Source organism: Bufo gargarizans, chromosome 7, assembly GCF_014858855.1.
Source record: "Bufo gargarizans isolate SCDJY-AF-19 chromosome 7, ASM1485885v1, whole genome shotgun sequence".
Taxonomy (NCBI): Eukaryota; Metazoa; Chordata; class Amphibia; order Anura; family Bufonidae; genus Bufo; species Bufo gargarizans.
The window spans coordinates 27495010-27508445 of NC_058086.1; the positions used below are offsets into that span (position 1 = coordinate 27495010).

General features: G+C 44.0%; 1 protein-coding gene across 6 annotated transcripts in view; it reads right to left on the reverse strand.

The window, feature by feature from the left end:
* Positions 1–6943: 6943 nt before the first annotated feature.
* The window catches only part of OSBPL9 (oxysterol binding protein like 9), a 104201-nt gene continuing 97708 nt past the window's right edge, over positions 6944–13436 (reverse strand). For all 6 annotated transcript variants that reach the window (XM_044300491.1, XM_044300489.1, XM_044300490.1 and 3 more), the window contains 7 exons: positions 12020–12130; positions 11856–11919; positions 11624–11764; positions 10377–10455; positions 9378–9469; positions 8409–8544; positions 6944–7826 (listed from right to left, as the gene is read on the reverse strand). In XM_044300491.1, the coding sequence (XP_044156426.1) occupies positions 7752–7826; positions 8409–8544; positions 9378–9469; positions 10377–10455; positions 11624–11764; positions 11856–11919; positions 12020–12130 (698 nt within the window). In that variant the 3' untranslated portion in view covers positions 6944–7751. The remainder of the gene's footprint in view (positions 7827–8408; positions 8545–9377; positions 9470–10376; positions 10456–11623; positions 11765–11855; positions 11920–12019; positions 12131–13436) is intronic.

Consider the following 13436-nt stretch of genomic DNA (forward strand, 5'->3'; position numbering starts at 1 on the left):
CCATATGGAGGTACAGAAAGAACTTATCTTGTCTATGCTTGAATTCCCCAAATGAGGACTATTTGATGTGGTTTTCGTTTCGGAGGATGTACAGTACAGACCAAAAGTTTGGACACACCTTCTCATTCAAAGAGTTTTCTTTATTTTCATGACTATGAAAATTGTAGATTCACACTGAAGGCATCAGCACTATGAATTAACACATGTGGAATTATATACATAACAAAAAAAGTGTGAAACAACTGAAAATATGTCATATTCTAGGTTCTTCAAACTAGCCACCTTTTGCTTTGATTACTGCTTTGCACACTCTTGGCATTCTCTTGATGAGCTTCAAGAGGTAGTCACCTGAAATGTTCTTCCAACAGTCTTGAAGGAGTTCCCAGAGATGCTTAGCACTTGTTGGTCCAGCTCACCCCAAACCATCTTGATTGGGTTCAGGTCCAGTTACTGTGGAGGCCAGGTCATCTGGCGCAGCACCCCATCACTCTCCTTCATGGTCAAATAGCCCTTACACAGCCTGGAGGTGTGTTTGGGGTCATTGTCCTGTTAAAAAATAAATGATGGTCCAACTAAACGCAAACCGGATGGAATAGCATGCCGCTGCAAGATGCTGTGGTAGCCATGCTGGTTCAGTATGCCTTCAATTTTGAATAAATCCCCAACAGATGTCACCAGCAAAGCACCCCCACACCATCACACCTCCTCCTCTATGCTTCACGGTGGGAACCAGGCATGTAGAGTCCATCCGTTGGTTGGAACCAAAAATCTAAACTTTGGACTCATCAGACCAAAGCACAGATTTCCACTGGTCTAATCTCCATTCCTTGTGTTCTTTAGCCCAAACAAGTCTCTTCTGCTTATTGCCTGTCCTTAGCAGTGGTTTCCTAGCAGATATTCTACCATGAAGGCCTGATTCACACAGTCTCCTCTTAACAGTTGTTCTAGAAATGTGTCTGCTGCTAGAACTCTGGGTGGCATTGACCTGCTCTCTAATCTGAGCTGCTGTTAACCTGCGATTTCTGAGGCTGGTGACTCGGATGAACTTATCCTCCGCAACAGAGGTGACTCTTGGTCTTCCTTTCCTGGGGCGGTCCGCATGTGAGCCAGTTTCTTTGTGGCGCTTGATGGTTTTTGTGACTGCACTCGGGGACACTTTCAAAGTTTTCCCAATTTTTCAGACTGACTGACCTTCATTTCTCAAAGTAATGATGGCCACTAGTTTTTCTTTACTTAGCTGCTTTTTTCTTGCCATAATACAAATTCTAACAGTCTATTCAGGAGGACTATCAGCTGTGTATCCACCTGACTTCTCCACAACGCAACTGATGGTCCCAACCCCATTTATAAGGCAGGAAATCCCACTTATTAAACCTGACAGGGCACACCTGTGAAGTGAAAACCATTTCAGGTGACTACCTCTTGAAGCTCATCAAGAGAATGCCAAGAGTGTGCAAAGCAGTAATCAAAGCAAAAGGTGGCTACTTTGAAGAACCTAGAATATTACATATTTTCAGTCGTTTCACACTTTTTTGTTATGTATATAATTCCACACGTGTCAATTCATAGTTTTGATGCCTTCAGTGTGAATCTACAATTTTCATAGTCATGAAAATAAAGAAAACTCTTTGAATGAGAAGGTGTGTCCAAACTTTTGGTCTGTACTGTACATCTTCAGAAAAGGCCAGTACTTTCTGAGGCCCAGGCATTATTTAAATGTCTCAAAAGGAAAACGAGATAAGAGAAGAAGAGATAACACTAGCATCTGCGCATTGTGCACTACTTTGGAATGTGAACTAATGTAAACATCTGGTTATCGCCGCCACGTTGTAATGGCGTCTATTCTAACAATAATACTGCACACGTCATATATGACACTTCAAAGAGGTGTTCTTCTATAGGCAGTGAGTAATATGTGTGTATCATATTCATCCAGCCAAGAGATTGGCATTAGCATCCTTTCACAGTGCATTTGTAATTGAGATAGAAGACAAACTGCCCACAGCACAGTTCTCTGCCCCCCTTCTTCTCCTCATAGCGTTGCATAGACAGAGCTCGACTAACAACAGAAAGGGGAGGCTCCTGAGATAAGAAGAAGTTTTGTATCCAACTTAAGATTAACCAGTTACAGTCCTAGAAATACAAAAAAAATATAGAATAAAATTCACACATCTCTAACAGTCCCCCCTTGAATTTAAATTCTCTCCCTAAACCTAAACATCTGTCTAAATGCTCCGCCTCCTCCTCACCAGCTTCCACGACAAGCCATTCCTAGTGAACAGCCTTCCATGACACTGGATTTGAGCACGGGGAAGTCAGATAATCTTTCCCTAATTTGCGTTGACATCATATGGGGGAGACTGGAGGTCATCAGTGCTTCTGATTTGTCTGGATCAAAGTTTTCATACAATTTTTCCATATTCTTTTGAGTCATGATCAGTCACACAAGGGAAAAGCAGTCTCAACACTTCCTTGAAATGAATCCAATTATGCTTTTCTTTGAGCTTCACTGTGCTTGTGGTCAACAACACTCGGAATGGACCATCAAACCAGGGTTTTAGGACTTTTCTAACGTGTCTTTTTACTACCACCCAATCTCCAGACACAAGTGGGTAGGTTCCTGGTACTTTATCAAAACCTAAAAGTGAAGCAAAAACTCGAATATGTACTTTAGTCAAATGCTTGTACAAAACTGATCACATAATCTGTCAGACAACCATGTTGCATCTGGAGCTGCTGTGGGAAATAAAATCCTATCCTAGGGGCTGACCCGAAAAGGACCTTATAGGGACAAATACCTGTTTCACGGTTAGGCATATACCTTACTAAAAGACGGCTACCAGCAGGAACTCTGTTAAGGCTGCGTTCACACGGGCGAGATTTCCGCGCGGGTGCAATGCAGTAGGTGAAAGAGCTGTGCTGTGGGAAGTGTCTGTTTTCTTATCTTTGTACAGATGTCCCAAGGTAGGTGTATAGATTGTGGAGGAATGCATAAGCCAATCATATGACTTGATGATATATACATATCATTCACTGCCTATAGAGAAGCACCTCCTTGAAGTGTCACATATGACGTATGCAGTATTATTGTTACAATAGACACCATTACAAGATGGCGGACACTTAGATGTTTACATTAGTTCACATTCCAAAGTGATACACAGTGCGCAGATGTTAGGATGTTATCTCTGTTTCTCTTATCTCTTCTTCCTTTTGAACCAATGAAATAATGCCTGGGCCTGAAAGTACTGCCCTTTTCTGAAGATACATATACCGCTTACTTTCTGTAATAAGAGATTGCTTTGACCAGCTTTTGTGTCAGTGTCCAGTCTCTCAACCACGCGTGGATATTAACCCCCTGGGGGTACATTGATTTGGAGCACCAGAGTGCATCTCAAATGCTCTAATTTAGGGCTACTTTAACAGGTGGCTGCCCAGAAGGGGTTAAGCTGCCCTCAAGAGGGGGCAAGCGGCTTCAGGGGGGAGAGTGGCGGGAATAACACCAGCGATTCTACATGCCGTCGGTCGGCCGGGGCGCAGAGGGACCAGAGCAGTGCGAATGCGCCCGCAACAAATGGATTTAGGGGGAGGGAGGGGGGTAGCAGTTAACCCCCTCCGGAGCAGCGCGCTCTCACTGCATCGCGTCCACTCCTGGAAGGCGTGGATCATTACGGTAGGTGTCAGGGAGCGGGAGCCTCCTCCGCTCCCCTCTCAGCGGTGCGCTCGGTCTCCTGCTTACAGCGCCATTGTAGAGGGGAAATGAGGGAATAAGGCACGAGTGCCAGCAGGACTAAACTCCCTGAGGATGATCTGCAGGGGCAGACTGGGACGTAAAGTGGCCCTGAAAAAAAAAAAAACTAAAAAAACCCACTAAAAGTGGCTCTATCTTGTAGGCAGGTCCAAATAGAAGGCAGGACAAAACAAGTAGGCAGGGTCAGCAGTACCATATTGCAGCACAAAACACCATCCCAGCAGAACCAAATACCACAGTAGAGCACAAAATACTGCCCCAGAACTTGTCCCTCTGCTGGCCATCAATAACCGCCTTGTTCTGTCCACCAATTGTCTCTAATCTATGGAGCAGGGTGCTTAAGAAGTGAGATGCGGGCCACAGCACCAAGCCAGCCCTACCTTCAGCAAGCTACTTGAACTTCCCCCTATAGTGTATGCTCCCCAAGTGTCCAAGAAAATAAAAAAGGGAGCAATGGGCCCCTGTACCCTCCTGTAGTACTCAACTGTATCACCTCCCTGAGGACAGCTATACAATTGAATTCAAGAGTGCACCTGCGGCCGCTGGCCATAAGTTCCCAATGCTCCCAGCGTTAATTAACAGTTAGAGCAGCAGATCATTCTATACCTGCCAGGGGCAAGTGAGGTGGGCTCGAGGCCCTGACACCATCAATTAGGCACCAGCAATAGCAGAATCTCAGTGGGGCCTGGCTCGACAGAGACATCACAGAAACAGACCTCGTTATCCTGGCTAATAGGTGGAGCATGTAGCTGCAGTCGATGCACATTTGGGAGAAGGATGCATGTTATGCGTGTTCCATGTTGCCAGCACGCTGCCCACTAGCAGCCATGGCTCAGCATAAAGCAAAGGCCAAAGACGCTGCTCAGAGGCTCCAATGTCTCCTCGACATCCTCTGAGCACACACCGATGCAGGAGAGAGAGGGGACCAGCAGTGCACAGGAGTCTGGCAGCTGGAAATGGGCACCTAGACCCCAACCCAGGGATCATCGCTCACTCGGGAGATTGCTGAACTGCCATGTAATTAGGCACACAAGCGCTGAGAGACTATGGCACAGTGGGTCAGAATGGACATCATGCTGGGGACTGGTAGCAGCCTGGATGGGGTTGCATGAAGCTTAAGGACTGATGATCTGATGTTGGCATCAGATCTATAACTGGCGCCACGCCTGTCTGGACTGCATGTGTATATGTTTCACATATCTTTTCCTTCTAATGTTGACAGTCGGGTATACACATTTAAGTAATGAGGGGGTTATGACCACATTGAAAGATGTATTCCGGTTACTCAAATTAAAATTATTATTTTGGGGAAATGTATAACAAGTCTTTAAGTCTTTGTCATGAGCCTTTTCAGTAGCTTCTGATTATGAAGGGAAGGAACGTGCGTGAACTGCTATGCGCTCTCGTGCTGCTGTCCTTCCGAGAGTGAGATCTCATCCCCGAGCTGCATGCATGAGCATCTGTCTAGCTGGAGGTGCCCTGCGATTTCAGCGCATCAAAGCGCGACGGAGCGTTTCACAAAGCTGCTGCCAACCAATGAAGGAACATCTCACAGTGCTGATGCCAACCAATAAGGGAACCATTATCCACTCGAATGCGCACAAAGGCAAGCCAGTCAACAGGGGATTGTGAGAACTGTAGTTTTCAGCATTTGAATTTGCTCATGTGTTAAAAGCCCGGCGGCCATGATGTACAACAACTAAAAAAAAAAGCGCATTGTAGGGTCAGACTAGGTCCCTTAAAAGATACTGCGAATATGTATAAATGTAAAAATCATAAGGTTAGATAGTATTAGGCTACTTTCACACTTGCGCTTTCCCTTTCAGCTATTGAGATCAGTCATAGGATCTCAATAGCGAGGGAAACGCTTCTGTTTTGTCCTCATTTATTGTCAATGAGAACAAAACTGAACTGAACTGAACGAAACGCACCAAAATGCATTCCGTTCCATTTGGCTGCGTCCCCATCGAGGACAGAATAAGGCCTCGTTCACACGAACATATTTTGCATTCTGTATACGGGCAGTTTTCTGCGTTCCGTATACGGAACCATTCATTTTAAATGGGTCTGCATCCGTTTCTCCGTTCCGTGGTTCTGCAAAAATTATTAGACCTGTCCTATTCTTGTCAGTTTTGCGGACAAGAATAGGCATTTCTATAATGGGCCTCCTGTTCCGTTCCGCAAATTGCACAGTCATGTGAACGAGCCCTAACGCTGCAAACAGCCTTTTTCAGTCCGCGATGTGGTGCGGAGCAAGACAGATCCATCCTGACATACAATATAAGTCAATGGGGAAGGATCCGTTTTTCTCTGACAATAGAAAACGGATCCGTCCCCCCATTGTCTTTCAATGGAGTTCATGACGGATCCATCTTGGATTACACTTCAGGTAATGTAACCTCATTGGCTTCACATACTGGCACAGGCACGTCGCAACCTATTCTCACCGGGGTCATTTATGGTATTTCCACATGATATGCCATAACTGTGACAGATGCAGCTTTCACCTCTGTGTCTTGAACAAATATGGAGAACGGGGGTCTCATGACCTTACAGAAGCCGCTGAGCATCCATAGAAGTGAACGAAGAAGAGCTGCGAACACACATCCAGCTAGGAAGTAATATACCAACAGAAATATAACGCCGTCTTTACAACCAAATCACTTACTTCCTAGAAATTCTATCCTGGGACAACCCTGCATGTTCCTGCTAAACCAAGTGAACTCTTTCTGGCAGACTATAAGGCAGAGTGCCCGTGCTGCGGCCCGCAATGCACGATAGCCGGCTGTGGGTCGGATCGGATCACGGACCTATTCACTTTAATGGGTCTGTGATCCGCCCATTCCGCAAAAAGATAGAACATGTCCTATCTTTTTGCGGAACAGAAGTACAGGACGCAACCCCACAGAAGCACTCCGTAGTGCTTCCGAGGAGTCCCGTTACGTGCCGCCATTCCGGATTTGCAGACCCATTGAAGTGAATGGGTCCGATTCAGTGATGCGGAATGACACACGGAACTGTGGCCGTGTATTGCGGGCCGCAATACGGTCACGGATCACACTCGTTCGTGTTAACTAGGCCTAAAGGAAACCTATTCCTAGTGCTTACGTGTAATGATTAATGTGTGAATAATAGACTAGTTCTTTCTATGGTGAAGAAAAGAAAGAAAAAACAACAACAGTAAAACGAGGATTTTCTGAAGATTAGAATTTAATTGCAAATCATAAATGCAGATCTAATAAAATAATTTGCTCTAACATTTTATTAGGAAATAAATAAATACAAAGGCAAGACCAGTTTTGGGAATGAAAAAAAATAAAGAAGTAAATGTGGAGGGCGGTTTTATACATCGGGGCAGATAGATGCTGAACGTAAAGTATAATTTCTTGAATTAAATGTGATGTATATGAAAATGCCAGATTCTTATTATATACACGAGAGGAGATGGAAAACACATTTTGATATAGAATAGTAATCAGGTCCTGTAATCATCAGCGAACGTCTGGGCAAATTTTTTTTTACAATGCATTTTACATGGTTGTCCAGGCGGGTTCTTTACATTAAAGTGCACTTGTGGCCTTCTTACAGTGACGGCAGCCATTCTGTGGGCTACACCCATATCCCACCCAGAAGTGCGGACATGAATGAGGTGATGGGCTGCACTGTCATCAATCATTTTCCAGCTCCTGGAATAACTGTCTTCACTGCTTACAGGGCACATGTACATTTAAAGGAAGATGGGGGATTCTGTTCTTTATTTTCTTATAGTGTGAATGGTGGACATGAACACATTGCTGGCGGGTCACCATGCCCTGCCTGAATTGTCACTCTGTAGAAGTCCAGTATCCCTGAGTAAGGAACCGCTGCAGTGTAAGGGGGCTCTCCGCACCACAGGGAAGATCTTCAACTTGAAATGTGATAGAACACCTTCCTTTCTGGGCTTCAGATGACACTTTGTTTCTCGAGAAGGAGGTTCTGCTACAATGGTTCTGTAAGCCACTTAGTGCCTGAGGGAAGGCCGTCTCTTCAGTAATGGTTCATCGTAGACCCAGCACTCTCCATCTTCGTGAAACAGCTAAGAAAAGAAGACGCCATTCATTATTTATGGAGGCCATTTCTACCAAATGCCGCTCAGCTGCTGGGGGCATTGTGAAATGTAATATTCCTTACAAGCTATGATGTACTGTACTTGATACCAATATATACAGCACAAAGGGGTGTCTTTCCTACGGTCAGACTGTTTGCAATCTCTGGTCTACAGTGGATAAAAGGGGGGAGTTGATCAATTGATCATGGCGCATTATATTTATAATGTACTACTTTTTTCAGCATTTGTCAGTTCCGAAAAGTGGGTGAGGGTAACTCAGCGGGGGCATGGCCAGCAAATTTCCAACAGATCATTACTAAAGACAGAAAAAGGCGCACATTTAGTACAAATTTACTCCTGCAGAGTAGGCATAAACTTTGTCTTTAGGACAGTGGCGTAATGAGAAAATGACTGTAGCCCACAGCAAATTTTTATAACGCCCCCCTTTCCCCAAAAAAATCCCCAAACTTTTTTTTTGCAAAACCCTCCTCCCGTGCAACCCTCACTTAGGGGGTCATACCAAAAGTCTACCATAATAGTTAGCGTAAAGGATGCGTTACATGCACTTACCCTAGTCTCCCACTGCGATTCCTTCTCTTTGCGCTCCCTTGCTTCTGCCCGCTGTATCTCTTCCAGGCGGTGCTTTGCCTCTGTAGCTGCATCAATGTCTCTGATTTTCAAGTTAAGTGTCACATCTTTCCATAACCTGAAAAAAAAAAAAAAAAAAAAAAAAAAGGAGGTGGTAAATACACATCAAAATATTGGAATTTTATTCCCTTCTGGGATCTCCAAGCGGACAGACAGCAAGTGTAACCATTTATAGTTGGAAAGTCACAAGCGGTAGAGTTTTTCACCAGAATCTCTCACTATAAGGCTACTTTCACACTAGCGTTCGGGTGTCCACTTGTGAGCTCCGTTTGAAGGGGCTCACAAGCGGCCCCGAACCCGCTCAGAATGCATCAGTCTGGCAGCGTTCAGCCTCCGCTCAGCAGGCGGACACCTGAACGCTGCTTGCAGCGTTCGGGTGTCCGCCTGGCTGTGCGGAGGCAAACAGAGCCGTCCAGACTTACAATGTAAGTCAATGGGGACGGATCCGTTTGAATATGACACAATATGGCTCAATTTTCAAACGGATCCGTCCCCCATTGACTTTCAATGTAAAGTCTGGACGGATCCGTCTGAGGCTATTTTGACACTTTAAAATTTTTTAACAATATAATGCAGACGGATCCGCTCTGAACGCAAGTGTGAAAGTAGCCTTAATTCACAGCAAAATCTGTATGTGTTCCATGCAGATTTTACTCTATGAAATGAAGGGATGAAAGAAGCGATAAAAATCCATAGAACTGTAAATTTTCCATGTGGAATTTTTCTTCTACAAGTGTACGGTGCTTACATGTATTGAACTGTAATTTGCTGCGGAACGGCGATGTGGAGTCTGCACCGTAAATCTGCAGCAAATCCGCCAGAAGACGACAGAAATAAGCAAATGAGGAATAGTAACCCAATGTGATGCCATCAAGCAGGAAATAAAGTTACCTTCTAGATTCATATTCTAGTTGATCTTCCAACTTCCGAACCTTTTTCTTAACTATAGGCATTTTCTTGGTATCTATAAAAACTTCATTCTCCTGTAGAAAAGAGGGATAATGTTTTAGATAAAGTCAGGCTATAAAATGGACACACGTTAGATTTAGATTAACAACCTAAAGGGGCTGTATGAGACAAGGAAACATGGCAGCTTTTAGAACCAGTGCCACTCTGGTCTATGGGCTGTGATGAGAAACTCACTAAGTGTCCTAGAGGAGCCTGGAGTGTAATTATATTACAGGTTATAGTTACTACAGATGGGTCGTTATTCCGTCAGCAAGGAATTTTTTCCCCTAAAATAAAGAAAAATTGGCCTCTACCTCACAGGTGTTTTTTTTGCCTTCCTTTGGCTCAACAATCCAGGATAACAGGTGTAACAGGATGGACGGATGTCTTTTTTCAGCCTTACAAACTAGGTTACTATGTCTCTGGAACTGCAGCTCTGCCCCAATGAAGTGAATGAGGAGAGTGTTACTGTGATAGATAGCTGCCAGTCACCCTGCAGTGCCTATGATCATCCCAAACCGGTGCTTACTACAAGTGAAACATGACCCTTAGGGCTCATTCACACGACCGTATGAATGGGTCCACAAAAGATGAGGAAAGCCCACCCTGTGGTGTCCGCATCTGTAGTTCCATTCCGCAGCCCTGCAAAAAATATAGAGCATGTCCTATTGCGGACAAGAATAGGTATTTCTATCACAGTGCCGGCCATGTGCAGTCCGCAAACTGTGAAACGCACGGGGGCTGGTATTCGCGTTTTGGAGATCCACAAATTGCGGACTGTAAAACACAACATTCATAGCCTAACTAAAGGCAGAAGCCAGATCATTAAAATAAATATGGACAGACTAAATGGCATTCTATAAAACTCTATGACGAGTTATCTGCAAATTGCTATGGCAGAAATATAACCAGATACAGGTCTATCAACATCCGCTCCATTACCCCATTTGCATATTTCGTATACATGACGCCGTTCCACTCTCCTTCCACTGAACAAAACGATTTCTTGTCATTAGGAGGGCTGCAGAAAATAAACAGACACGGTAAAGCAAATGTGTCACCAGAAACCGACCTGCTGTTTAAATCATGTTTTAATTACAACATCCACTAGAGGTTGAATGCAAACAGCCTCTAAGAGCAACAGGGGCGTTGCCTTTACTCCTAGAGGCTCTGCTCTCTCTGCATCTGCCATGCCCTCTGCACTTTGAATGACAGGGTCAGGTGTGATTACATTTTTACTGCCTGGTCCTATCAAAGTGCAGAGTCTCTAGGTGTAACGGAAACGCCACCATTTGCATATAATAAATCATCATTTTTCCCAGCAATGCGGGCACATATGAACATGGGAGCAACACAGATGTCTTGCGCTGCCAAGTGCACATGTAAGGCTACTTTCACACCTGCGTTCGGTGCGGATCCGTTTGCATTATTCTTAAAAAGAAAGTGCAAGTCAAAACGGATCCGTCCTGACAGACTGAAAGTCAATAGGGGACGGATCCGTTTTCAATTGCACCATATTGTGTCAGTGAAAACTGATCCGTCCCCATTGACTTACATTATAAGTCAGGGCGGATCCGTTTGGCTCCGCATCGTCAGGCAGACACCACACGCTGGTGTCCGCCTCGGGAGCGGAATGGAGGCGGAATAGAGCCAAACTGATGCATCCTGAACGGATCCTTATCCAGAATGCATTGGGGCTGAACTGATCCGTTTTGGGCCGCTTGTGAGAGCCCTGAAACGGATCTCACAAGTGGACACAGAAACACCAGTGTGAAAGTAGCCTAACAGGTCAGCCAGTGTCATAGGTACAAAACTGCTGACAGATGCCCTTTAATTGTCATCTTACAGGTTTGTTACTTTCCCAATTGGCAACTTATAAAGCACATTCTAACGATTTACAGGGACAACCCCAAGAAGAAATATGATTCTTCATCTCATCTGTCCTGTACATTGTCATGCTATGCAGATATTCTCCCCCACATATAACACAGAATTCTATTCTTTATCATCTATCCAGATGTAGTCAGAGACACACAGAGATATAGTACAACTCTATAGACAGCTCTGGGTGCTGCTGCATACAGCACAGGTTGTGTGGAGCCATAGTATGGCCGTGTGTATGATGCCTTACACACAACCCACACTCCTGGATTTACACCCACTGCCACACAACAATTCCGAACACTCACTAGATTTCTGCTGTTACTCTGTGCTTCTTGCCACCGTAGAAGGGTTTGGTATGGAACGTGATGATGGCACTGTATCCGGTTTTGGAGCAATTAATGTTGCATTCTCCTCCAAGCTCCACCCAAGGCACAGTCAGTATGGACCTGAAGACATTTTTTTTTAAAGTTTGAAGATATAAAACGCAAGGAAAGCCAATGGCAGCTTTTAGCCCTGTGTAGAAGTATCCTTACTCACCTTCCATAACCATTGGGAAAAGTTAGGATGTAGTGTTCATCATAGTCTAAACAGGACACACAACCTAGGGAGAGACGGGCAGAAACGTCATGAGCACTAGAGAGAGATTTGTGTGCAATTTGCACCCTTCTACCTGATAACTAGCAATATCACTTCTGTCTTACCTTGCCCTATATTATGGACTCCAATGGACATTCCCAAGAATTTGGACTTTGTCCATATGTGGGCATTGAACTGTATCCTCTTGTTATAACATTCGGCATAAAAGGCTGAAACTACATATGAAAAAATAATACAAATTTTACAAACTATTAGATCGATATACTGAATTATTACACTGGTAATCTATGAAAGTCTTAAAAAGGGAAAATATCCCGATAGTGAAACACCTTTAAAATTTTACCTTTGTGTTTTTTTTTTATATAATAGAGGTGTCCATCTCCATCACACCGTTTAAAGATGGTCTTTAAAGCAGCCACATGGATCACAGGAACCTGTAGCGGTTTACTGACTATGTCAGAGCTGTGGGCATGCTCTAAGGCCTCGTCCAGATTTCCATTTATCCCCGACGTGTGCTATCCCCATTTTTCACGAACAGCATACGTAACGATTGATTTGAATGTGTCTGTTCACACATCAGTATTTTTTGTACTGACTGTGGGTCATCGGGGGGGGGGGGGGGGGGGTAAGCTGTGATATTCACTTCTTGTAAATGGTGCGACTTTGTATTATCTACCAAATCTATCCTATCCATCCATGATACTTTTCCTTGTAATCCAAGCAACAATAAATGTTCCTAAATAAGAGTCCTAGAGATAAAATGAGACGGGCTGGCTGGTTGAGCATGCACCACGCCAGTTAAAAAGGTGTTGTCCCATGAAAAATATTTTACATTTTTCAAACCAGCACCTGGAGCTTAATACTTTTGTAATTGCATGAAATTAAAAATTTTGTATAGCCGCTGAGCTATTCAATAAGACGCATCAGAATAGCGCCACCTGCTGTTTTAAAAAAAAAAATAAAAAAATCTCATTTCTTTGTCCCGCTCACAGATTGCCGCACATGCTCAGTTTCATCCTTCAACTGCCTCCACTGAAGAGTATGGGCCAGATGTATCACGACTCTGACCGCTCACTCCACTTTCACATTTGGCTAAAGTCAGTTTTAGCCAAGTCAGATTTATGATCGGCCCTTTAAGACTGTAATAAATGTGGTTTGGCGGTAGCAGTTTATCCGTCAGTAAGCAGCTTTACAAAAGTCGCACATCTTTATGAAAAAGTCGCATGTTCTATTAAAAAATCTCATAAGATAAGCATGGTCCTCACTGGAGTAAAATTGCGACTTTTTAAATAGTCCCAATAGTAAATCTGTCTAGAGATTCATTTACATAAGAAAACACGCCCACTTTCAGAAAACTGGCGAGCATAGTGCAGAGCAGAAAAAAAGTCGCAAATTTTTGCGCAGTTTAAGCGATTGCGCAAAAATTTGCGACTTTTTCACTCCATTATTCTGACTTGAGCTGATGATAAATCTGGCCCTATAACTTTATTGTTTATCTATATACATACTTCATATTTTAAC